At 40.6% G+C, this 25,921-nt stretch overlaps 1 protein-coding gene across 7 annotated transcripts in view; it reads right to left on the bottom strand.

Annotated features, from left to right (window-relative positions):
- Positions 1 to 25,921, bottom strand: part of SLC44A3 (solute carrier family 44 member 3) — an 81,868-nt gene that overhangs the window by 9,343 nt on the left and 46,604 nt on the right. For 2 of the 7 annotated variants that reach the window (XR_010611693.1, XM_065675598.1), the window contains exons 1-12: positions 25,214 to 25,366; positions 24,867 to 24,974; positions 22,262 to 22,404; positions 21,536 to 21,672; positions 20,072 to 20,165; positions 18,526 to 18,695; positions 17,873 to 17,962; positions 17,122 to 17,246; positions 16,659 to 16,845; positions 10,141 to 10,306; positions 4,653 to 4,809; positions 3,601 to 3,684 (exon numbers count right to left, since the gene is read on the bottom strand). Coding sequence is in view for 6 of the 7 variants with exons in the window: in XM_065675598.1 (XP_065531670.1) it covers positions 3,601 to 3,684; positions 4,653 to 4,809; positions 10,141 to 10,306; positions 16,659 to 16,845; positions 17,122 to 17,246; positions 17,873 to 17,962; positions 18,526 to 18,695; positions 20,072 to 20,165; positions 21,536 to 21,672; positions 22,262 to 22,404; positions 24,867 to 24,974; positions 25,214 to 25,240 (1,488 nt within the window). In the remaining variant the exon portion in view is untranslated. Of the gene's footprint in view, positions 1 to 3,600; positions 3,685 to 4,652; positions 4,810 to 10,140; positions 10,307 to 16,658; positions 16,846 to 17,121; positions 17,247 to 17,872; positions 17,963 to 18,525; positions 18,696 to 20,071; positions 20,166 to 21,535; positions 21,673 to 22,261; positions 22,405 to 24,866; positions 24,975 to 25,213; positions 25,377 to 25,921 lie in introns of those variants that run through there. The other 5 variants (XM_065675603.1, XM_065675601.1, XM_065675599.1 and 2 more) reach the window with 5 other exon arrangements.

The raw sequence follows: 25,921 nt of genomic DNA, 5'->3' as shown, positions 1-25,921 counted from the left end.
CCTAAGGAAATTTATTTCCTGTTATTGCACGCATAAAGCCACTAAAAGAAAACCAAATGTATTTCAAATATTATTTCACTGAAGATTAAACATTTTTGCCAACTGGATTTTCAAGATGATTGAAAATTTAGCTTAACATCTAGAAGCAATTTTGCCAGTAACATTAAAATGCAATATTGGTTTTGGGAGGAAAAAGGAGTACTTGATGGGGTGAGGCACAAATGTGTTTGGCAGTGCAGAGAAGTGTACTTTCATTAGCATGCATGGATTGTGGTTTTATCTAGGTCACTTCTCTGCAAGACATTTAACTGCAACCTCCTGATAGGCTTCCATCCAAAGTTTAAGACCCAGCCAATTGCCAGGGATATATGACCATTAAATAGACTTGGTTCTGGTTTTTGACACTAGACAGTTGCTTGCTTTCAGTGTCAGGGTCTCAGCACTGGCAAATGCAGACTATAACACACTGCCGACTGCGGTAACGCCCACCACAGGGCATGGAAGGCTATACTGCAAGTAACTGCCCAGCTGAAAACAGAGAAACCACAAACTGCTCAGCAACAACTTCAGAAACCCATGTGCTGCACTTCAGAGCGGCTCACTGCCAACTGGCTGCACATGAACCCAGAGCAGACACAGGAAAGCAAAACTATCCTGAAATAAGATAGATTGTTTAAAGGAAAAGTCACTGCAACAAGGCTGTAATGGGGAAAAAGCAGGGAGCTTTGATGTACCAGAAGTTAAGACTACCAGTACAATTTAAGAAAGCAGGAGACAGACCTTGTAGCTCCCAAACAGCATTAAAAACACAGTATATTCTTTTTATGGAAGAGAAATTTCTATCTCCCGGATTTTAGTGGAGATGATAGGCTCTGTTTATCTGGAACATACTGAACCCATCAGATCCAGCAGATGAAAAATCTGTGGTAATTCTGACAAGTGTTGGCAAACAAAACTGTCAAGTAAGGATAATGACTCTATATTCACAAAGCACTTCTCATCCAGATAGAACCTGGAGTGCTTTACAATTGTTACTAATGGATTATACACACACATGAATCACTTTGCCCATGACTGAAATGGAACAGCTTTAGGAGTGAACTGTTTAACAGCACAGAGCAACACTACACCGCAGTTTAGCACAGGATCCAGTTGCAAATCCAAGAGAAATTTAGGAAGACAGACTGTAATTATCCACGCTGCAGTGTGCACGGGACACTGGGTTTACATTACCCCTCCTCCAACAACCACCACTGGAAATATGGCTACTGTCAGCATCTAACACAGCACTTTGTCACAATGGGAAGAGGCCAAGGTACCTTTTTGGCCCTGTTCCCATTAAATTCCAGAGAGCTGAGCAAAACTGAGCTGAGCCTGCAGAGAACAAGTCACTTCAAGGATGCATGCAACTACCAAAGTTGGTGTTAAATCCCACCTGAAAGATGGCACCTTTCCATCCATAAAGCCTAAGAAGTACTCTTTGATAACATAACAGAGAACTTGGGAAGAAAGAAGCTTGCACTACATCAGCAGTGTTACTTCCTCCAGCACCTGTTTCTCATCTGCAAGCTTCCCAGAGGGAAAATGAGGGGCTCTGTTTAATCCTGATTAAACTTGTGAATGAAGGAGCAGAAAGAATTTCAATCATCAAAGCAATATAACAACAGGTTGAAGAAAAGAGTGCATTAGTGATGGGGAAAGCTTTTGGTTTTTGTTTGTTTTTTGGTTTTGGGGGTTTTTTTTGGGGGGTGGTTAAAAGTTTCAGGTAATTTTATGCTTATTATTATAGTGAAAGTAATAGAATAAAAGGTAAAAATACAGTAAGGAATGTTAGCACACAGTAAGTTTTGGACCAACTTTTCTAACAGCTGTTCCACATTTGAGTCATTTCAACTCACACAAGAAGCAAAATCTGAACTAAAAAATACTTTCAAAATGGTAGAAACATCGGTACCAGCAATTTCTTAACCCCTTCCAGGCTCTACTCTCAAGGCCATGTTCAAAAGCCATGTGACATTTCAAGGCTGTAGGCAGCCTCACTGATCTCAATAAGAGCTGTTACGAGTTCAGTACTTCCGTACATCAGATACATTCATTTCTCTATGAAATGCAATAATCTGAGACCAATGTTACCCCTTCAGACAGGTAAAACTACTATTAAAATCTTGCAGTGTGCTCTTATTTTTCTTCTCCTCTAACCCTCACCCACACTGCTCTGGATTTGGAGCACATGGAACACCATCATCCTTGCCAAAAAGATGTTCAAACAGTTATCTAACAGCAAACACAGTACTATGATCATTAGGTTAAACCCCAGGACTCATATAAAAGCAGAAATTTGCCTACAATAGATTAGGAAACAGGAAATCTTTAAAGGGAACGAGAACTACCATACAGCCTTCTGAAACAAAAGGAAGAACATTACGGTAATTAATTCTTCTTTTAACAAACAACAGCTGAAGAAAGTAAATACTAGGATGCTGGGTATCTCTTTGAAAGGCAGGAAGCTAAGGGGAAAGGGTGACTACAAATGGAAAGCCTGGAATCAAAAGGAACTCAAAGATTCCTCACCCAGTCAGTGACCATAAGATCTACCTAAAAAAAACTAAGCCTGGAAAATTCATCATCTAGAACCAGAAATGTCACTGCACAAGTATTTAATCTAGGCTGAACTAAGTGAAAAACTTTCTCTTCAGAGTGGTCCAAGATTAGATTTAATTTATGCACCTCCTTCAGAGGACAAGTCAGACCCTTTATCAGCATTGTCTTGTTTAATTCACTGCTACCCTCAGCAATGTGAACAAAGAACACGACAATCAGGGTCAAGAATCAGCATGAACATCTGATTCCCTTTCACATTAATAATACCACTGTCACCAGAGATAACAAAGGGAGACTGACAAAGAGAAAAATTAACTATGTACAGTGATGTACGCAGAGCTGGAGAACACGTGGCTAAAAAGGATAAGGAAAAAGTATGAGTTAAGTATCTAAAAAACTCAGAAATCATCCATTTCAAATATACCCTCTTTTGAAACAAAACTGCTAACAAACTAAAGATGGCATTCAAAAAAAGAGAACATGATATTCATCTTTCTTTTTCATCATGGATCATATTCCCAGATAAACTGATAATGGAAATCAGCCAGGAGTTTAAGTTTCTTTACTCAGTACTTTCAAGTGGAAAATACTGAGTCTAGTTTAATGACACATCTCCAGATAGGGTTCTTACTTCTTCACTGCTTCCTTCCACCTGGAAATCTCTGTATTTCAGTAGACTGTCAGGCAAAGATCAACAAAATATTGTCTTCTTCCCTACAGAAGTAGCAAGTGGCCCTCTAAAAGGGTTATCTCAAGCTGTGATAACAAGTTTCCTAAAATCTTGCACCTTGCATGTTTGTGAATTCCCTGTTTCTTTGCAATAAGTTCCATCTACACCTGAAGACTAGTTTAGTTTAATTTAGGTTTAGTTTAGTTGGCCAGCAGAAAACTTTGGCTTGCACACACTGGATGTTGCTTTAGTCATGAGAACTATAGCTAGCATATACACACAGCTTGTAGGTATACAGATGATTGAGTGACAGAGACGTGAGAACATACCTGGTTAAAGTATCTTAAGCAACTTTCCTGACACCAAAAGCAGCAGAAACAGCACTTGAACAGGCACTTGGCACATGCACTCTCCTGCAATAAAATGAGATGTTTGCTTACTGGACACAGAATTAGACTCAAAATTACCATTTTAGGAAAACTTGCCTTATAGGTGACTGACTCTTCTAATAAAGCATTCATTTGGGCACAAGCTATTTCCTTCTGAGTTACAGGAACTGCTTTTAATTCACACCCTTTAGTATTAATGACTGATGAACTGAGCATGTCTTCTTTCTTCCTGTGCATGGGAGATTCATCTCTGAGAAAAGAAAGTTAAGTGCTACAAGCAGCTTTGTGAGCTAACAGCTGTTTGGAGAGCAAAGCAGGCAGGCAATTCAGTAACCCTTACAGCACTTTACAGTGATAAGGGAGCACACTGACAGTCTTCAATTTTTTTGTTTACCTAAAAACCTTCACAGTTCTGAAATGACTGGTACCTTAGTGGACAAAAAGAAAAGAATGGGCATAAAGCTTGTATGCAACAGAATCCCAGACTGGTTTGTGTTGGAAGAGACCTTAAAGCTCATCCAATTCTGACCCCTTGACGCAGGGGGTTGCCTAAATCTTCCTTTAAAATCACAGTTGTGCAGTCATGACAACTCTTTCTCCTTGCCAAAGCGCCAGAACTAACTGCAGTGGTACGTTTCCAGCAGCAGGTAAGAGATGTGGAGACGCATGAAAGACAGAAAGAAGTCAAGCACAACCAAACCAGCACAGCTCTATTTGTTATATATCTTAAAAGATGTAGTTTGGATCCTACACAAATCTCTGGAATAGTTCATATTTCCTACATTCTTTCTATAAACTCCTATTACAAGGCAGATTAAATATTTTCCAGTAGATATTTTAGATGTAATGACAAAGTTCTTCCTTACCTTTGCTTTTGTAAAATTTACAATGCAAAAAAATTTTAAATAGAGTATTCTGCCAATTTTTTCCTTTATCTTTCATAGAAAACTTGATACATAAACACTAAATAAAGCTGGTTTATATACACCTACCTTTTGTTTTAGGATATTATAAAGGTACAAGAGAAGAATCCTTGGTATTCTCAGTATTGTGATAAGAAATGAGCCTTTTACAGCAGTTCCTAGGTGATAGCAAAAAAGAACTGATATGGAAGACAGGACTGGGTGAGGTGGTGGGTTATTTTTGTTCCTAGAAAGAAAACCAAAGAATTTTAACTTGATTTAAAAGCTTAACTGAAGGACATATACATGGTACCTTTTCAGGATTGGGAGATTTCAATAACTAAGCCAGTATCCCTTTTCGCACTTCAACAACTCCAGTTTTCTTACTGACTTCATCTGAATGTTCACCTTAGTCCAAAGGAAAGCAGCCAAGTGTATAACTTTCATTGGATTAGTTTAATTCTTAAGCAATGACTGTTTTGGTGTATTCAGTAATGGAAAAAAGATCTAGAAAAAACCTACAATGGAAAATACCAGAAGTAAGTGAACACCATCTGAGAATACTTCCTTGAAGCCCTCTCTCCAGTTTCTGTCACTTCTGCTCTCCACAGTCTTTCATTTTACTGTTGTTTCTGCAAGATCTTAGGCTGAAGGAATGAATCCACTCTTTCTGCTTTACAGATAAAAGGCAAACTAGAAAAAACAGCACAAGCTTTCACATATACAGTTGAGATCTAATATCTGCTTTTATTGATGCAATTTGATCAACTTTTGCTTTAAATGCTGTTCAGGTAATTATATCTTATTCACTGAACATGATTTATTTTCCAAGGGAATTCTTGGTGCCTTTCTAAAGGTCAGTTTAATGTCAATCATTTACAGACAGTAGCATGACACAGCTCTTAAGAATGTACATAAAAACCAGGAAAAGAACTTTAAGCCACTCCCCCACCCTTTTTCAAATGCTGTAAGAAAAAAGATCAATTAGATTAATGCTATAAATACCTATAAAAAGCTGTTTCAGGAGATTAACCCCTCCACCCCATCAACAGTCATAAATAGCCCTTCTATAAAGCAACTCTTCAGCAATTGGCCGAACCCTGAAAAATTTACTTAAATAACAAACCAGCAGGAACTTGGCTCAGCAGTTAAGATCAAACCTTATATCACAAAAAAGATGCCTTATTTTCATGAGTGCCTCCTTCAAAACATCTGTTATCTTGAACAGTTAATAGTTTGCACAATAAAATAAGAAATAAAAAGGCAGTGATAAGAGAGTGACTGGTTGGGGCTAAAAAGCTCTACAAGGATACCAAACATACACACTGTATCTAGAGAGGTATCACAGTTCTACAAGAATCCTGGAGGTATCACTGCAGTTCATTCAAAATACTAAATACTTTGCAAGCAAAGAAGTTGTATTTAAATATCTGGATATACCACATTATTTTAAATAGGAAATTCCAGGAAAGCAGTTGCTGCATTTATTATTTTTGGTCTTACAGCTAGGGGAACAGCTTGGGGGATAGTGGAATTTTATACTGAATAAGGCAGTTTGTTGGGGTTGCTGTGTTAGAAGCACATACACAGCAATATAGATGAGTTATTCTATCCATATCATACCATTCTTTCCTTTTCCCTCATACACTACCTTAGAAACGACAGTCTCAGCCAGATCTCACAATATAAAAGATAAAGTTTCTGCCACTTTAATGTTAACCAATGGTGAGAAACAGAGAGAGGACTCTCATGTTAATAATTTACTTCCTACTGAAGAAAAAAATAAAGACGGGACCTGGTATTTTTAACAGGACTCATTAATGAGCAGGAATGTCAAAATTTGAAGTTTAAATGCATTTCTAGATGTTTGGATGCTCTTCCACACCTTCTTTTCCAAGCAAAGGTACTCTCACAAGAACAGGGTCTGACAAGGTTTGTTGATGCACTTGCAGGTCAGAAAAAGAACAAATATTTTCCTTGTGAATCCTGTGCATGTAAGACTCCACTGCATGCACACAAGGTATCAGGGACAAAAAACAGGAGTCTGCCTGATAAAACTGGTTACAAGACTGAGTAGGGCCACAGACTGCTTCTCATCTTTGGCATTCCAACTTTATGTGACCACAGGATTGTCTGATTTACATAGCACACTACTATTCCAAAATCCTGTGAACCTGCATCCAATACCACATCAGCTTTTAATAATTTTCTTTCTTTGCTGCTGCCAATTGTCTTGATTCTCTTGTGAGCTCTGTGACACTCAGTATCTTTCTAACATCCAATTCCCTTCAATCTAATCATCACACATGCATCTCAGCTTTCACTTTAAAAACACTTCTTTGTGTGTGGAGAAGAATGTCATCTTGACACATCCAAAAGATGTAGATATATGAAAGAGAACAAGAAGCATTTCTTTGAAAGCCCGTCCCTTTCAGAGCTGGGCTTATAGTTCTCTTCAACTGTGCCTCACCTGTTTCAAAGACTGCCTAAAGAGAGATTTAGTGTAAAATACTCTAGAAGTGCTACATATTTCCTTAATTTCAACCCTGTGCAGTGACAGACATGCACTGAAGTTACTGAATAAGCTCAGATATGGAGAGGACAGTAATGTCTGTCACATCCATCAAGTACCCAGAGGGGAAAAGCCTCATCTGACTGAAAAGGTAAATATGCACACGTAATACCTAAGATGAAAATAAACCCTCATATAAGGCAGTAATACTAACAGAGAAGGGTTTTTAAAAGACTGACCCCTTTTCACAAGTCACAAAAAATAATCATTATGTAAAAAAAAGTTCTATTTATTAAATGAATAAAATCTTTCATGTATTCATATTTTATCTTAAATAAAAGGCAAACTCCATTTTCAGTGGTGGTATTCTCACAAACATATGCTACCTGTAAAGCTAATTCAGCTAAAATGACACCCTGTCCTCCCCATTTGCAACTCCAGAGTGTGGCTGTTGGCCATGCAGCACATTGCTGTGCAGGCTGTGGACTGAGATTTCCGCAGGGAAAGGCTGTGCCATTTCCTCGGAGCACTTACAAGCAAAGAAGAAAGCCTCCCTGTGAGGTATCATAAACAAACTCTTGTGACATGCCTTTATGATGCTGCCCCAGGGAATACATTAAAAACACACAGCAAGACAAGCTCAGAATTGCTGGAACAGCTTAAGATAACCTTTGCCCTTGATGGTGCGACTGCTCTTGCAGCTAAGAAGCCTCTCCCCATTCCCGTACTGCTCTGCAGATCTGTGCTCACAGCCTAAAGGCTAGGAAAAGGGATTACCAGCACAGAGAAACTGCATTTCACCTTCCAAGCACACCTCTGTCAACACAGTACATGTCACCTGGCAAGAAAGAGGAGGGCTTGACAGTAGATATGCAAGATGATTTCAACACGGTTGGGTGCAGGAACCTTCTGTGGCCAGTTCCTGCAGCAGTCAAAAATAGCTGGAAAGCAGGAAAGCCCGACAGAGCAGTAAATGTCATCACAGGGGTTTCTATAGGTGCTTCTCTGCAAGAAGACAGGGAAAGTGTCTTTGCCTTGGGGATTTGAGTGGCATATCATACCAACATGCACCATACAACCCAGTAAGTCAGTGAAACTGCTTTTCTTCCCAGTGCTTTCTCAAGTGAGCCAACTGAAATGAACCCTTGGTGTCTCAGCATTCAGCTGCTAAAGCTGAATCAGTTGCTGAAGCTTGAGGTACATAAATTTGTTTAGAAAAGAGCAACCCATTACCCACAGAACCACAGCCATGCTAGCTATTAGAGTTTAGAGTTTCAGTAAGAAAAAGATGACATAAGAAATGCAAGTTCCTCCCTTTTCAGATCCTACCATGGCAATTAAAATAGTACCATGGGACTGTGTCACTCTGCAGATCTCAACCTTTGAAAAAGCAGCATTTTAGGGTTTGTCTACTCTTACCAGCACCAGCTGCATGCCATGGCTGTTGGCTGCATAGAGAATTCTAACAGAGACAGGATCCTGATGCACTTTAAACACTTCCCTGCCTTAGTTTTCTGGATGAGATGGCAAAACATCGTTTAAATGAATGGTGGTCAGTGACTCTTGTAGCTCTGCTGCTTTGGCTGGAGCTGACCCACTGTCGGAGTCGCTCCTGCAAGTGGGGCCTGTGCTGCTGCTGCTGTCTCTGCTGGGTGGAAGGGAACAGACCATTTGGAATCCTTTCAGCAGCAGGCCTTTCCATCAGCAACTGAAGCATACAAAGATGCACGCTAGAGACCATCACAGAAACCTGCTACCTTGGTTTTGGAGAGCCAAAAGCCTCCCTTCACAGCTGCCCAAGCCCTGAAATCCCAGGCAGCTGCAGCCAGTGTGCCAGGGTCCCCAGACCCTCTCCTGCCAGGCTTCCCAACTAACTCTCACATCACCTTCCTCAACGGCTAATTACCCAGCAAATTGAGATTATCACCACATTCCTTTAATACAAAATGGAGAAATGCCTTAAAATGCTAGAGTTTTTCACTGATCAGAAAATCTCCTCACTGGGCAAAGAACAGAGCAATAAGGGTGAGAGGGCTCATAAAGTACTTATGAGGAACAATGTTTTCTGGATACTACTCTTCATTGTCAAAAACATCAAACAAAGTACCATGAGATTTAAATCTTCCCCCCAATGACAGGATAGCACCACTCCAGTGCATGAAACCAATTCAATTTCATTTTACCATACTGCAAGTCTAAAAAACCAGTATTATCTCAGAAGAGATTTTTTTTTTCCCCTCATTCCCTCCACATTTACACTTCAGGGCAATATAAAATTCCAGGAAGTTTACACAATTCTTTATTTTTAACCATGGTGTTAAAAGCATTTACAGTTAACTGAAAATACCTGGAAAAAGAGTAGCAGGCTAGACATTCAGTCAGACCACATGGAAACCCAGGGCAGGGATGAACACTTAGGAAGGGGTCAAACTGCCTGCAAATACATGAAATTACAGAGGAGCTATCTATTGTGTCTCCATTTGGAGACAATGCTCCTGGAAAAGGGTCAAATGCAGCCTGTGCCTTCTGAATAGCAATTTCAGCAGTCACACCAAGCTCTGTTGGCTTGCATCAAGGCACAGTTTGGCCCAGTAACTCCAGTGGTAGAGGTGAATCTCATTGATAGGGAAGCCTACAAGGACGCCAGAGAGGGACTTTAAACTGAAGTTCAGGTTAGATCTAAGGCAGAAGCTCTTCCTTATGAGGGTGCTGAGGCGCTGGCACAGGGTGCCCACAGAAGCTGCGGCTGCCACATCCCTGGCAGTGTTCAAGGCCAGGCTGGACACAGGGGCTTGGAGCAACCTGCTCTAGTGGGAGGTGTCCCTGTCCGTGGCAGGTGGTTGGAACTGAATGACTTTAAGGTCTTTTCCAACCCAACCATTCTGTGATTCTATGATACCACACACATTGTGAAATCTTTCTCAAGATCTTGTAAGAAGCAACATTATTTTCTATTAAACTGGATTCTGAGATACTGACATAAGCTGCGGTTTATTTTGTCTATAACAAGATTGAAAGTAATGCTGGAAAATCCCCCAAACTATACTGGGACGATTCTACACTTACCTGTTGAAGTAACAAGTAACCACTGCCCCAGCAATTGTCATTTGCTGACAGGCAAGAATGAATTCACTAGTCCAGATCAGGCCAACGAAAAGATACCATGCCATGTAGTAAATTCCAGACAGAGCTCTGTATTCCACTTGTCCTCCTGAAGTAGTCTGTGCAGTACCTGGAGTTGGGATCACACGACTGTATTATTATAACACGCCAGACAAGGAGGGAAAAAAGAAGTGCATAGAAGTGCTTCTACTCCCTTTGTCTTAACTTTTCTTCAACAGAATTATAAAAACATAAATTCAGGTGCTATTTTATTCTATCCATTCTAAGAAAGTCAGAAAGGCAAAATGTAATTCAAATAGAATCATGGCAACTAGTTTTCTGTTCTCTAGACTTTGCAATCTTTGTGCAAAATAGAGGCAGAAAAAGGTGGGCTCTCACATAAACCCCTCAAACCGAAAAAAGGTAGGATATGCTCCAGTGACACTACTATATTCAGGAACATCGACAAATTCATTTATTAAAGCTAAAAAAATTGCCTCCACTTCTGTTAATAACAAAGAATTTACTGCATATCCAATAGATGGCCTTTCACCAAAGGTGGGGATAACTCAGGTAACTTGGCAATCTAACCTTGCTCTATGCAATCCTATTTAAAACACTTGACCCTCAAGTCTAGTCAGGGAAAGTGGCACTAGGACAGTCACTCCTAGTGAAAGGTCTCTAGGTCCACAACCTGCTATTTTTTCCAGTTTACCAAGCCGTAAGTCTATCACCCTTAACGATAAACTTGTTCACAGAATAAAACCATCTCTGGAAGAGAGCAGTTTCTTATTCTAACTCCATGAAAGAAATAACGTGAGACATCAAGTTGTCTATTACTGCTAGAACAGCATTATAGCTTCAGCTTTAATAATTCATGTGTTCATTTGGTGGCAGGGTTAGATTCGTGGTTGGACTCAATGATCTTAAAGGTCTTTTCTAATGTAAATGATGAATCTATGATTCTACATGGACAGGACAGTGTATCACTTTCAAGTTCAAAACTACCACAGATGTAAAGCTATCTATAAAATGGTTCACTTATTTCTGTCCTTTATTTTTATAATACTCAATAATAATACTCAAGAAGAGCTAAAAGTGGAAACAATAAAGATTTGTTTCCAGCAATACCATCAGGCTTAGCCAAGCCTTATAAGTCTTCAGAACCAAGGTCTGTTTGTCTGTAAATGTTGAAAAATATTCATCTAGCTCATTGTACCACTGCAAACATTTTTGAAAGTGCTTTGAAAGGCTCAAAAAATGGTACATGGGTGCACAAACACTGACATCAGCTCTAACTACTTTCTTCCCTGAAAGGTTATCAATTTTAGCTAAACTAGCAAGCTCTTTGGAGTGCTGTATGGTTGGTCATTCGCAGAAATATTGTTGCTTCCATTATATCCAAATGTATCTTAACCCTGTGAAATGCAAGATGCATAATGGTGTGAAAAAGCCACTGGTCAGATTCTTGTACTTTGTTACATTAAAAGAAGCAATGCACTATACCATTCTGAATTCAATGGATTTTCCAACTCCCTTACTTCTTCCTGAGGCTCTAGATAGCTGTTTGCCTGCAGCACATGTTGAATATGCTCATTCACCATGGACTATAGCCCTTAATGAGGAGGCTTATGCAAATGATAGGCCAAAAGGTCTCCTACATCCTCGCTTTTATGCAGTCATTATGCCATTTGGTAGCAGAATTAAACATATTTTCTACCATATAATCCACCTGAAGATTTCTTTTCCAAAAAGGGCACATTTCAGGCTTTGTTTCTATAGTTTTGTCATGAAGACTGGCAGAATTCTGTTTGCTTTGTACCAGCTACTGAAATAACCACCTGCAGTAACAACTTTAGCTCTGCCTTTCCTGACCAGCATTACACATGTGCATGTATGTGCTCTGCTGCACAAACATTAGGCACACCTTGCTGTGAGTTTACCGTTGACCACTTTGCTGTCTAGGTATGCAAGCTGGGTTTGGTACTTCACAGAAACCTGTTTACCAGTGTAAACATCTGTGTGACTGAATCCCTATCTTCTGGACCTACCGTGCATGCATGACTGTGTCAACAGAGTTACATGCAATGCTACTTTTCATACGTCAGTCTTAGTAGCACAGCTAAACTTTAAAGCTATCCTAGATACCCTGTTGAGAAAAGTATTTTCCTCATCACTCCACTGTGATCTATCTGTTCACACAAGGTATGTTTTCTCAACCAAGAGCTGAAATATGGTTTGTCAAGAGTCATGACTCTTTCTGATGTACTATACACTTTCAGTGATAACATTAAGAAGTCAGTAAAGAACTTTAGTCCCTACAGCTGAATCACCAAATCTGAAAACCTCTGATCAGTACAAGCACAGATCTGCTGCAAATGCTTCACAAGAAGTGTTGTTAACACTGCAAACAGGCACAGGCATTTGCAGCAGGCTTCAGAAGAGTTTCTCCACCTGACTCTGCAGCCCAGTGCTGTGCCACGATGTCGGGCAGCACAGTAATGCAAAAGGCGGTGTGGACATGCAGTATCATTACCTACACTTTGGTATTTTCACACTTACGCTCACTCTTGGCAACTGCTGCTGCATGGTTTTACTGATGCCTGCAGTTATAAGGCTGTTATAAGAGACAAAAATTCCTAGGAAGTCTAGTCCAGCAATTTCTTTACCAGAAACAAAGAGCTACTGACCAGAAAATACTGAGAGCCTGTTTATCAGTTCCTGTTAACAAGAAAATATGATGTGCCCTTCCCACTGCTAAGTGAGGAAAGGTTCTGGCATCACACACTGAATCTTCATGCTTCCTGCAACAGAACTGATTGTGTTATTTTATTTAGCCTTTTTCCATGTAGTGGTATTTACAGCTAAGCTAGCTGACTGAAGCTGGAATGTCAAGGACTCTGCAGGAAATACATTTTTATTCCTGGTTTTGCTACTGCACAGCTTTATGTGAAAGTTTTATTGCTCGCTTGCCTGTAGGATGCACCTTCACTACATAAAAATCTCACACCGCCTTCTCATCCTACATTACATGCAAGGTGTTTATGCCATTGAACTTCACAGCTCCTGCAGGCTGGAAAGTTGAAAGACATTTGCTGTGCCACATGGCCACTTGTTCTGCAGTGAAATGCCACACAGATTAGCAAACTGAAAGATTCAGTAACCCCAAGACATATCAGCTTTTCCAAAGTACAGCTGAATTCCATTCCTAGCCAGATAATGGTTCTAACTGGTGCCACTGTTTGTGCTGTCTCAAGTCTTGTGGAGTCTTGGCATTTCTCCTAGTTTTCTAGGTCTGGAACTCATTTAGTCTCTGCTGCTCTTACAGATTCTGAATTACCAAGGTACTTAAGCAGGTGCCTACCTTAAAATGCATAAGTAGTCCCACTGATTCTAATAGGATTATCCATGTGTTTCAAGTTAGTCATGTGTATAAGTACCTTTCCAAGTGTTAGCTATAGTTTTCTATAGCTCCCATTAAGTCTTCTCTCAGAGTGACATTAACTTTTGGAGGGGATGTAAATAAGGTGCCTGTGTGGTCACATAAAGACCGGGGGCACCACAGCTGAGGCAAGGATCATGTGCTCCAGAGCTGTAAGATGCAGAGATGCTATAAATGTTATCTAAATAGGGAAGATTCAAGGCAACCATTAAGAACAGGTGCAGCACAGCAGCAAGCTAAAAATACAAAGCTGTTCTTTTCTATTAACCACACAGTACTATATGTATTTATTTTTACAGGATGTTTTAAATACAAGTCATCCTAGAACAGCCAAAGAACCCCCTCAGAGCTACCTTACTGTGAGCTGCTTTAATATGCAGTGTTTTAGAGGGCTCATATTTGGGTCTAAAAGTTGAAATACAATCTAAAGGAATATTCCCAATCCCAAATTTAGTCTACCATCCACTTGCCCAGGTTTGAACTACAAAACAAATCCAAGGTACAGTATGAGACTGGAATTCCAAACAATCATACTTTTTTTGCCTACACCTGTGGTCACGCCGACAAACCTCCTCAAGCTGAGGGTTGGATAAAACTATCCTACTCCCCCTGCTACCTCTGCCGATCATTACGGGGCTAAAATTGCCTTTGCTGTTCCTCCGGAATCAGAGCTGCCGTAAACAACTGAGCCGATTGAGAAGAGGCTTTCCCACACTGCAGTATCGGCATCTAGCGGGCACTGAGGCTGCTGCAGGTCGTTTACATGTTATTTACATAAACACCTCAGCCCCAGCACTTTGCTAAGAACTCAGTTTACATCCGGTGAGCAACAACACCCACCATTTACCATTGCCTGCTTAATAAAAAGGATACAAATGCAAATGGTACAATCAGTAGAATCGCGTTTCAACTAGAACAATAATCGGGTATGTGGAGTGGTGTTTTTCTATCTGCATCATGCTCAGGTTAGAACTGGTAACTTAGAAGTGGTTTAGATTATTTACTGTGCAGCATGATTATGCTTCTTCTGTACTGTTCGTCTAACTTGCTGGAAACATCAGCATTTCTATTAGACTAGGGAAAAGACCAAAAATCAAATACCTTTGAGTCAGGAGACGTGTGCTGCACTAGGAATGTCACAGCAGGTCATAAACTGTTTGAATGCTACTCTCCACGCAAGCAGAGAAAGAAAGGAAAAAGAAAAGTTGAATGGAAACATCTAGCAGGAAACAAAGACTATATCCAGGGAAAGAAAAATGGCACAACATGGAAAAAGCATAAAGAGCTTCTCAAGAGCAGTTTTCACTGGGTTTTATTTCCCTATGAATACATGTGGAATTTGCTTTCAGATATAGTGGGCAAGACACTACTTTCCTGCAAAGTCTGTAAAAGCATCCAGGAAATAACCTGACTAGTTCCCCATCCTGCACTTACCATCAAGCTGTTTCTGTCACATGAGCTAAAATAATTCTACTCTTGTAATGACTGCTGCATTTCCAAAAGCTTTTAAATTCAACAGACACAGCTGGCATTTTCCAAATTTAGATTTAACAAGGGCAAGCTTCCCATCCTTATCTGTGCATATTAAAAGTACCAGTGAATCTTCCTGTGGGTAATGGGCCACCTCAGCTGAACATCAAGAACAGAATACTTCCTCTGATAGTTATTTTTAATGATATATTTAGTAAATCTGGGTGCTATAATTAATTTTATTCACGTGCTCCCAGATTTACTAGAGTTAATGTTTATCTTAAATTGCATCTGATTCAAGCAGATGCCTGAAATGAACGGTTGATAGCTCAGGAAATGCTCCCTTCTCTAAAGGACTTGTGCGAACCAGTGACATGGTACCATACGAGGCCAGTGCAAAAACTACCACAGCCTGGCTGATGTGCGCATCAATGGGATGAAGGTTTTGCAGGAAAGCTAACAACCACACCAAGCTGTCACTAGCACATAATGCTGCCTCTGCAAAGGGAAAATCAGAGGAGTGTGGGAGGAATACCCAGGACACCTAAAGTAAAGAGAATCTGATTGACCATTTAATCAGCCAGGAACAAGTCACAGAAGGACTGCAGGTTGGACACTTGCCCTTGCTAGGTCTGACCCTTTTGCACGAGAAGCAGGTTATCAGCCAGACAAGTGCTTCAAGCAGCCATTTCTGACAGATATGAGCTGCTGGGGGAAAGGCAGCAGAAACAGAGATCCTGGAAAACCTGCATAACTCTCCAATGAAATCTGGACAGAAATAGATCCTAGCCTAGCCTAAGCAACAGCTGAATGATCTGCAACGCCAGCATGGCCTCAGGCAGACAGACTACCATGTTACAAGTGAAGTGAGTCTTCTACAGAGCCAGAATTAACAGGATGAGACTGAGACGGAAGCAGTTGTGATGGAAGAGGAGTGAGGTACCTGATCCATGGAGGTGAGGAATGCTGCCAGTTTTGCCAAATGGGCTTAGTTACAGAAAGGTTGAAATTTAAAATGAAGTAAAAAACCAAAGCAAACCCTCAAATCATAAAATGCTTCCTAGGTACAAAGGCTGATACCTGCAAGAGGTGTTACCCTCAGAGCTGCACAGAGCTTCTTTGCGTGATGTTGCATGGAAGAACAGCCACTTTGCTCTGATGGTGTGATACTGGGCCAAGAGACAGCATCCAACTTACCCTGGTTCCATCAATGACAGATCTTATACTGGTATGTCCCTCAGTAACATCACTTCTATACTCAAAATCTGTTCTGGCAGATCTTTCATTTTGATGGACTATTTATACAGAGCACCTTCCCTCCAACTGCAAGAAGCTCTGGATTAATCCAAATACTGCTGTACCAGTCTAAATGGTAATAGCAGTTGTCACTGAACTACAGAGCAGAAACAAAGTTCTGTCTCCATGACAGAACAAAACAAACAAAAGAACAGTAACAGAGCTGTGTAACAATGCCAACCCTCATTTTGCACACTAACACCAGGAGGCCCCATATTTAAGAAGTAAATTAAGAAAGAGCATTCATCCAAAACCATGGAAAGCACATACTTACCTGCAGTTCCTAGGCTGAGTAATACAGCAACCCAAAATACCCAGAACACAACAAGAATCACAAAGGTCCAGAATGGTTGGAACAGCAGGAAGGGAATTCTGCCAATGATTTTACCAACAATTCGAAAGAGCTGCACGGTGAACTGAAGCCTCTTTCTTAGTACAAGTATAAGAGAAAGCAAAATAACCTGTTACAGGAAACAAAAAGACAAATTGTTGGGATTCTTGTATTCCTACACCACTGTTAGTAGTGTTTGTACCGGTATGAAGTGTGGCAAAGCCCGGTTCTGACAAATTTCGCAGTGAAGGTATAAAAGTATTTAAATGAGCATAAGCAGATCTTATAACTGATTTTCATTTCCAAATTTGAAGGAACAAGGAATTATTTTTACTGCTGCAGAAGCACTGTAGTTGAGGTTTCCAAGTTACAGCCTCTGCACTGGTCAAGGTAAAATGCTACTTACGGTAACTATTGTTGAGAAGATAGCATATCCAAGTAGAAACTTTACATTTTCCTTTTCTGTTTCCAATTCAGTGCTGGGATCATTCCTGTAGTCATAATAGAGCCACCAGAGAACACCTGACACAACTGAGCAAACAAGAGCAGCGTAAAGGCGGGCAGCACACCCCAGTCTGCAGTACACTTCTGTTGGCAGGCTGATGTCTGCCTGGCCTCCCTTCAAGAGTCTCCTGCCCTTCCACCTCACTCAAGCTCAGCTCAGGAATACTGCCACCTAGCAGAGAGGCACAGTATCAATCATCACAGAGAAAATGCATGTAATGGTCTGTTAGCCTGAGGTACAACCACAGCAGAATGCTTGGTTTTCCTGCAGTTATTCTGAAGTTCAGGCATGTCACTTCCCTGAGGAGATACAAAACTAACTTTCATGGAATGACATTCCTATAGTTCTCCCTTTCTAAAGCAGGCGATGTAAAACTTCACTGAACTTCTGTGAAACAGTAACTGCATTCATCTGCCAAAAGAAATGTATCCAGGCACCATCATCATCATCCCAACACTGAGCAGCTGGAACAGCACAGCCAGACCTTGGCACCAAAGGTGAGCATGGCTCTGCTTGGAAATGGCTGTGCTAAGCTTAAGTTTACTGATTATGCCATGGAGACAAAGGATAGCTGTTTGTTTGGCTGCTTCTCCTTCAGTTTAGTGAGACAATCCATTTAACTAAGCATATGCTAAAAGATAAAGATACTTACAGAACATCCCAAATATGACCAGTGCAATCAAAGTATGAACCAGAACTGTCCGAATGAATCTGAAGGCTAAAACTAGGATTAAAGAGAAGGCTGAAAAATATACAAAGTGAGCTTATTACAAGTGTTCCGACACATTTAACCTATCTTTTTTTACTTTAAACATACATTTAAGGTTCTCGCAGAATTTGGGCTTTTCTTTTTAAACAAGGGTCTCAGAAGCAACAACATTTAATAAAGCTGGCAACCTTTTTATTTTAACATTTAAAACACAGTTACCTGTAGCTTATTAATAGTGAACTTAGAACTGATATGTTTCACCTTGGGAATTATTAGCTTTTCAATAATATTTTGTATAAGGCTGAAGTTAAAATTTTCATACTAATGCCAATTTTTTTCATCAACTATTTCTTACAGTCCCCTGAAATGAAGTACATGATCATATCAAGAAACACAGAATGATATTTCACAGAGCTGAATTTCATCAGTCTATCAAATGCCCCCTGATAAAACACAACCACACTTCAAGAAAAATAACTCCGCCCAGAAAATATGAAAAAGATCACCTTGAAATTAAACATGTAGAGTTAATAGAAATATTTGAAACCTCATACTTCAATTGAATATCATTAGTCATTTCTTATTTATAAGCTTACCTAGTGCAAGGACACTCAGTCCTATCACAGTATCTCTTCCTGCCAAAATTCCACTCAGAATTCGGTGAAAAACATCCATTTCATTAACCATGCTTATTAAGACAGATGCATATTTGGAATAGCATTCCGGATTTTGTGGAACACAGCGATTAAATAATGGAAAAGATTTACTAGAAGGTTAAAAACAAAGATGGTAAAAAAATATTAACCACTGGACAGTTTCAATGCACAGGGATATATACATTCCACCATTCCCTTTCAAGCCTTCTGCACTACCGCACCAGCATCCTCCACACAGTTTAGCAGTTGTACAGCAGTTGGCCAGTGTGATCTGTAACGTGGCAGACCTTGCACAGAGCATCTGACACAAGCAGGCACTGGGCATTGGTCTGTTCCACGGGGAAGTTTCATCTACAAAATAAACTCCTAGCAGCAGCATGCCTGTATCAGTGTACCAGAACATCCACTCAAGAACAGCCTGGGGGCGGAAAATACACTACTATCTCAATGCCCATCAGCATGTAGCTCCTATGCCCATTCTAGTCAGATTCACCTGCTTTGCTCCCATGTGTTTATGTTAAACTCATGCTAACATAGCTCTAAGCTATGTTGCTGTAGATAATTCTAAACCACAAACACTCTGCATTGTTTTTCTGATATGTGAGCATTCTAAAAGCAACATCAAACCAATATTTGTAAGGTACGACTATCACCACCAAATAGTTACATACAGAATTCTTTGGCACTGCCACCCAAGCTTCTTGAATATATTTTTTATCTCACTTTGGCAATGCTGCACTACAACAGAGACATATTCATACCTCAAAAGGAGAGGTTTATCTATCAACACTTAAGAACTTCTCTGACTAGCTTTGCTTGTAGTAAGAAACAGTACTATACTAATACATAAATAGTATATCAGTTTATATATTACTTATTATATGTAAGCAATAGTACTAATAGTACTCCTGCTCTCTTCATCTATTTTTCTCTGTTTTCTCTTGTTCAGAGCAGATGACTTAGCTCTGCAAACATGAAGATTCCAGTTCCTTGCTGTACTTTCATGACACAGTGGAATTTAAAATCATGGGTTTAAGGACTTTGACTCACAAATGCCAAATGTTAAAGACAGTGCCATCCACAGACCCCTTCTTCAAGCCAGATGGCTACGAAGTGATCCTGATGGAAATTTCTGGGTTCAGGATAATAAACAACGCCAAAGACCACAACTCTTCTTCCTTGGCATTGAGGGAGAGAGCAAAAGTCTGTGCAAGTCACTCCTCGTATGGAGTGCTTTTCTCCTGATTTGGAGAGGAAAGCTAAAGTGTAGAGGAATGGGGGAATGCAGTCTTTGTTCATTCTGTGGGATAGGACACTGGCATGTTCACAGGCACACATGAGAACTCATAAGGACACGTACAAAAATAAACAAAGCAAAACCATTCTGACTGTACAATATTAAGTCAGATACAAAATGCGAGGAAGTAACAATCCTTAAGAAGCTGTTTGAACTCCAGGGTGTTGGAAAGTACCCAGTAACGCTCACCTCGGTGGAACTGGCAGTGTGGGACACAGCTCAGCTGCCTTTGGATTTAGTGTGTAACTGGAAACGTTCAGGTTGTAAATGCAAAGACAAGAACCTAGGAGGAAAGGCGAAAAGGTAACTTAATATGTTAAAGCTTTAGAGAAAAAGACATCCATTAAGCATTATCAATTTCTGCTTCGATCCCTTAGCAGACCATATTCATCCCTGATATTCCAGTGGGCATATAAAGAACGAACTAGTGAATTAGGTATATCTAAAGCAACCTCTGAGGAACCTTTCACCTTCTAGACTTCACTTTAGTTACCATTCAGGGATCTTCCATACATAAACAGCACACTGTTTATTCCACAGTGTGATACTTCATCTCTAAGTTCTTTCTCATTAAGAGAACAGAAAAACCTAAAATGAAGGAAACTACAATAGAGCCAGGCCCCTCACAGTTTAGAACAGAATATATATCTGTCCAGAAACTTAACATTTTCTGGGCTCTAGGCTAAATATTAGCAGGTACTCTGCTAATAATACTCTGCTCCATTATATAATGCTTCTGGGAAAGAAAGGCTGGATACATTCAAGCTATTCACAATGCAATACTTCTCTCTCCCTCCAGATAAACGTGCAAGCAGTTTAAGTGTGGAGATGGAATTTCATGCAATGATATTCAGTTACACTGAAAACAGTTATAGAATATCACAGTTGTATAAGCTTTCTGTACCTATCAAAGGATGGCAAACTACCCCAAAATGAAATGAAAACAAATGTTGTCAGTTTAAATAGCAATCCTTGCCAAACATAATAACAAAGCAAAAGAAGAGTGGAATTCTGACCACCAATAAAAATAGCCACTCACATTCATATGGTCTGTAGGTTATGCATACCCTATGGAATAAGGGCTAGGCACTCAATTTAAACCCAATAGCTACAGTTCTTCATTGTAGCTAAATGAATGTTATTTCATTTACACGTTGGACATGAATGAGCTCAAGCTGCCTCGTCTGCATGATAGCTATTTCTGACATCCTATCCATCTTGCAGACTTTGGGATCTGATGTCTAAAGGGGTAAAACCACTTATGTATCTCTGGAATTAATATTTCCACCGCAGTTTGAGCTACATTTAAAAGAACCAATTGGCAAAGTTTCTCAAATAGCTCTGTTCACCTCCCAGTGCCCCCATCAGACCAGACCAGTTCATCCTTAGCATCCAGTTATCTGCTGCACAATCTCAGCATTGTGCAGGAATTAATCAATAACTGTATTTGCATGGGAGAGCTGTACCATTTCTAGAAACGATGGCTATGAAATAAAGCAGAAACAAGACATTTTGTTTTCTGTTGCCATGGTCTGCTCAGGAAATTAACAGCAAGAAATTACTCCCTAGTGTAGCAAACATAAGAATAACAAAGTGAAAGCTGCTCAACTGTTCTACAGATACACTAAGATATTCATAAACCCTGTTGCACACCATTATTCCTTGCAAAACTCTGGAGGTCTTCCAAAGAGTTGAGTTGCTCTTGTGGACAACTAGACACGCACAAGGAAAGTGAACTGATTTTGAGGTTTTGCATTTCCAGGCTGCATGAATTCAGAAAGAACACATACCTAGAAAGAAAAAAAGATCCTCTTTTCAAAAAAAAAAAAAAAACCAAAAAAAAAACTTTCTGATTTTTATAGGTTTAAATTCTAAGCCTTCTTTCCATCTTTTTAAAGTGCTACAGAGGAAATGAAACTCTTTTTCCACATATAATGGAAGTCAGAAGTTAAGAAGCAATTTGAGAACATGCTACATTTTTATACTTGATTTTACCTTCTTGAATGGGATCAGAAACCACCAAGGTAGGTACCATTCTACAAGGACTAGTTCATGGGAGTTGACAGAATGAGTGGGAACTTCAACATGCAACTTCCTTAAGTACAAAGATTTGCCATATAGAATGGCTGCTGGTTTGGCTTAAGTCCTATTTAAGATTCAGTATAAAAAGAAGGCAGTGTAAAGCATAACAATGTAGCACATTTCAGCCTTTCAGTTTCACTCACCATTTTGTAGCATTTTCAAACATTTTTTTTTCCTTTATATATGAGCATGTATATATATACATATACACATATATGTATATGATTGACATCTAGATGTACATCGTATGAAGTTCTCAAACATTTGATTTCTTTAGACATTATCTGGTCTACTTACTTTTTATTAGTCATGTCCTGTCCAGAAAGGGGTGCCCCTTTTACAGGAGTGTTCTTCCTACCACATACGTTCCCAAAACTGTCATATCCAAGCACAAGCCTTTCTGCAGCACCAGCCATCACAGCATAGCCAGTTATAAACATCTGTTAAAATATGTTTTAATTAGGTGAACTTGTGCTCCAACAGCTCCTCAGTAAATGCTCCTTTTAACCTATGCATCAGATCTTGTAAATGCAAGCGGTCAAATCTACAACTCACCCTTCTGCACAAGGCTGGAGCAAGTCAGATGAACAAGTTTAACCTTATTGCCTCTTTAGAGTTCTCCTTCATCTATTTTTGAAGGTATGTAAGTTACAGAAAATATCACAGGAGAAGATAAATAGAAGGCCCTGATTAAAAGTGATAGGAAAGCAGTAGTAAAATGCTAAACGCTGTCTCTACCCACCTAGGCCAGGTCATTCAACTGGCAATTTTTCACATGTGCTCACTGCTGCTCATTGTTCAGGTGCCCTTCAAGACACACCTGGACAATATATTCACCAAAATGAGCCCTTGCAGCTGCTGGTGTATTTAATCAGAAGTATATTTTAAACACATGAAGTATAATTAAAATGCAGGTTACCTGAAATTTCAGGAATATTCCTTCTTTAACACATGTGAAAAACCTGGAGAGAGCCACACTGTGCACTCAGGTGACACTCCACTGATCTTTTAGATGCTGTGCTCTCCGACAAAAGCCCTAATGGATCAGCTTCCTTTATACCCCAGTGGCAGCTAAGCACCTCTTCTGGCCAAGCAGCAGTGACCACTGGTCAATATAAGACACCCTGCCTAGGAATGCAGCTAAGACCCTGCTCACGTGTCCCCTGGAAGTGAAAATGCCCCTTTTAAAGAACCCTTCCAAGTGCCAAGAAGCAGTAATTCTTCTGGGAAGTTGGTGAAGGCCTCAGCACAACTGTATCCAAGGGGTTATTTACAGCACTCCAGCTCTTAAAGAACACAGTGATTCAATCGTCTCCTCTGTCCCATGGGGTGTAAACCACATTTCACATACACCAAGGACAATACACTAAACTCTATGACTACAGGCCAAGGGCTGGCAGCAGAATCTCTTCTCAGTCTCACATTGACCACTACTACTTTGCATGGGTATTGCTTAATAACAGCTGTGCTAGAGACAGAGTGCACATATCAGATCCAGCACAACTGCTTTCTTAGTTAAGGTTGACAGCCTTTATTCTGCTTTTAACACTCATGATTAAAGATGGGACCTGGGCAAAAACTGAGTCTCATACACAAGTGTGTAAGTAGCTGCTTCCTTAGTCCCCACTGTAGTCCCATTTTCACTTATATATTTGCAGTCTAACTAGTCAAATGCTACTTGTTTTTAAATGATGAGTGCACATTAATGCTGTCTCAATATGGAGAACTTTGCAGAAACTCTACAACTGAAGCTGAACACTACCTGTGGGTGTGATCTTTGTTATAATAACAAAATATTTTCAGATCCAGTTTATTTGCCAAGCAAATATTTGTTAATAATTAAATTGTTCTCAGAGGAAAAAGGAAAAATGAGCTGGCATTGGAACTCAACCTGAAATAGGCTTTCAGGACAATTCTGCCATTCTAAAGACGGCTGTTACAGGTCCATTGCCATCAGGATAGCAAATACTGTACACATGTGAATTACGATTTTTAAATGGTAGAATGCTGGATACAAGCCATAAGGATTAAGCAATAGGCAGCTGCAGCTGTATGACTGCTGGAGGGGTGTGTCTATGTGCCAGTGCTTTGCATTCCCAGAGTTATTAATGTGGCTTCAAATTTTCTACTAGGTGAACAAAACAGTGTCACTAAAAATGTATTCACCTTTAAAAAACAGATCAAACAAAAGAAAACAAATACGGGTATGCAATAAGCCATTGCAAAGAAACTGAACAAGAACAGCGAAAGGAAACAAACAAAATCCTAAATCCTCTCCATTTGACAGGTTTAAGTTTTGCCATTCTCTCCACTGATCAAAGCACTAAGCATAAGACAGAATGCTAAAAAAGCCCCAACAAAGTTCATCTTCTGCTTATGCAGCATTCTAAATATGTATGTGTTCTTCTGCATTAGCTTCCATTAAAAAAGAGTTATTATGATTTGAATTGAAAACTGATTACTAGCACATTCACGAGAATCCTGAGTAGCCTCAGACAAAGCATTCATACTTAAAGAATTCAAAGGCTCTTCCCAGAAGTTGCATGCTGTTCCAAGCACGGGACAGATAGTGACTTGATGTAATATCAGACACGTGCTGCAAGATAACAAGGCTATAATGAACAAGTAGAAATAAGAGCCCTGTCAGATCCTGGACCAATTTACATAACAGTGAATTCTAAATAACTCAGCCCTGTGTAGACACTGGCACCCAAAATATATGGGCAGAACTTAAAAATGCATGTAGCAGACACTGCAATAAAGTACTGCACCACCACAGTAGTCAGTTGTATCTCAAGTGCACCTGTGCCCATGAGAATTTCAGTGTAGCTTTAGTACACCACTGTGCAGAACCCCATTAACTTTAGACCTGATTTGTCTTCCAGAAAAAGAGCATGCTTACCAAACCAGCCCAGTAAAGAAAGAACAGGAGCAACCACAGAGTGTCCGTACACTTTCTGTAAACCACTGGTCTCCATTCCCTCAGCTCAGAAACGCCATCTCCAGCATCCTAAAATGAAAGGAAGAAAGGAAGAAAAGAAAAAAACCCCACCAAACTTCCTGTGAAGTTAAAGTCAGGTTTCAAACGGCTGAGATTTGTGATCGAGCACTTAAAAGGCTGAACACCGGCCAGCCCTCTGCCGCCACAGTGGCGCAGCTCGCCCATAGCGACAAGCGCAGCAGTCCCGCACGGCCCGGCCAGGCCTGGCACCGCTGCTGCCCCGGGCAGCGCTGCAGCGCGGCGCTTACCTGCTGCGGACCCCCGCGCCGCTCCATGCTCCGGCCTGCGGGGCCGGGCCGCGGGGCTGCGGGCGGGCCTGGGGCGCAGCGGCGCCACGCTCCTTAGCGCTGTGCACAGCGCCGGCCGGTGGCACCGCCGGCAGCTCCTCCTGCCGCCGCGGCCTGGCGCTGCCAGCCCAACTCCGGTCCCCCCGCAGCCGTCCCTCTGCATTGCCCTCCCCGGAGCTCAAGCGCCAGCGGCCGGCCGGGGCTCGGCGGCAGCGCAGGCGGAGCCATCCTGCCCTACGCTAATTTCCCTCGATAGCCGCCTAGAGGGCTGCGGCTGGAGCGGGCAGTGCTCAGGGACAGGCGGCGGGATGAGCCCCTCCGGTCCCGGGCACGACTGCCTGATAGTCAATGGGAAAAATGTCCTCTTAGAGAAGTAATACAACATCTGCAACTGCAATAAACTGAGTTAGACTGAAGCTGGTTTGCAAAGCTGTGTAAGAACTGGTCCATCTTGTACAGGAATCAGAGCATTAGGTTGGTTTTGCGTAGAAAATAAAATCTATTCCAGTTCTCAAGTGAAAATGCAGAATGAATCTGTGCTGACAAACTAGCATAGATGGAAGTAAAGGGGTTGTATCAGAAACTGGGATTTAAAAAAGCAAGAAAGAGAATCCCTTCTCCAGAGCATTCAACGGTCCTTCTAAGCTAACTGGAAATAAAGATGCTCAT

Source organism: Lathamus discolor, chromosome 3 (assembly GCF_037157495.1).
Source record: "Lathamus discolor isolate bLatDis1 chromosome 3, bLatDis1.hap1, whole genome shotgun sequence".
Lineage (NCBI taxonomy): Eukaryota > Metazoa > Chordata > Aves > Psittaciformes > Psittacidae > Lathamus > Lathamus discolor.
The sequence above is the reverse complement of the archived record's forward strand: the minus strand, read 5'-3'. Positions and strand labels throughout refer to the sequence as shown.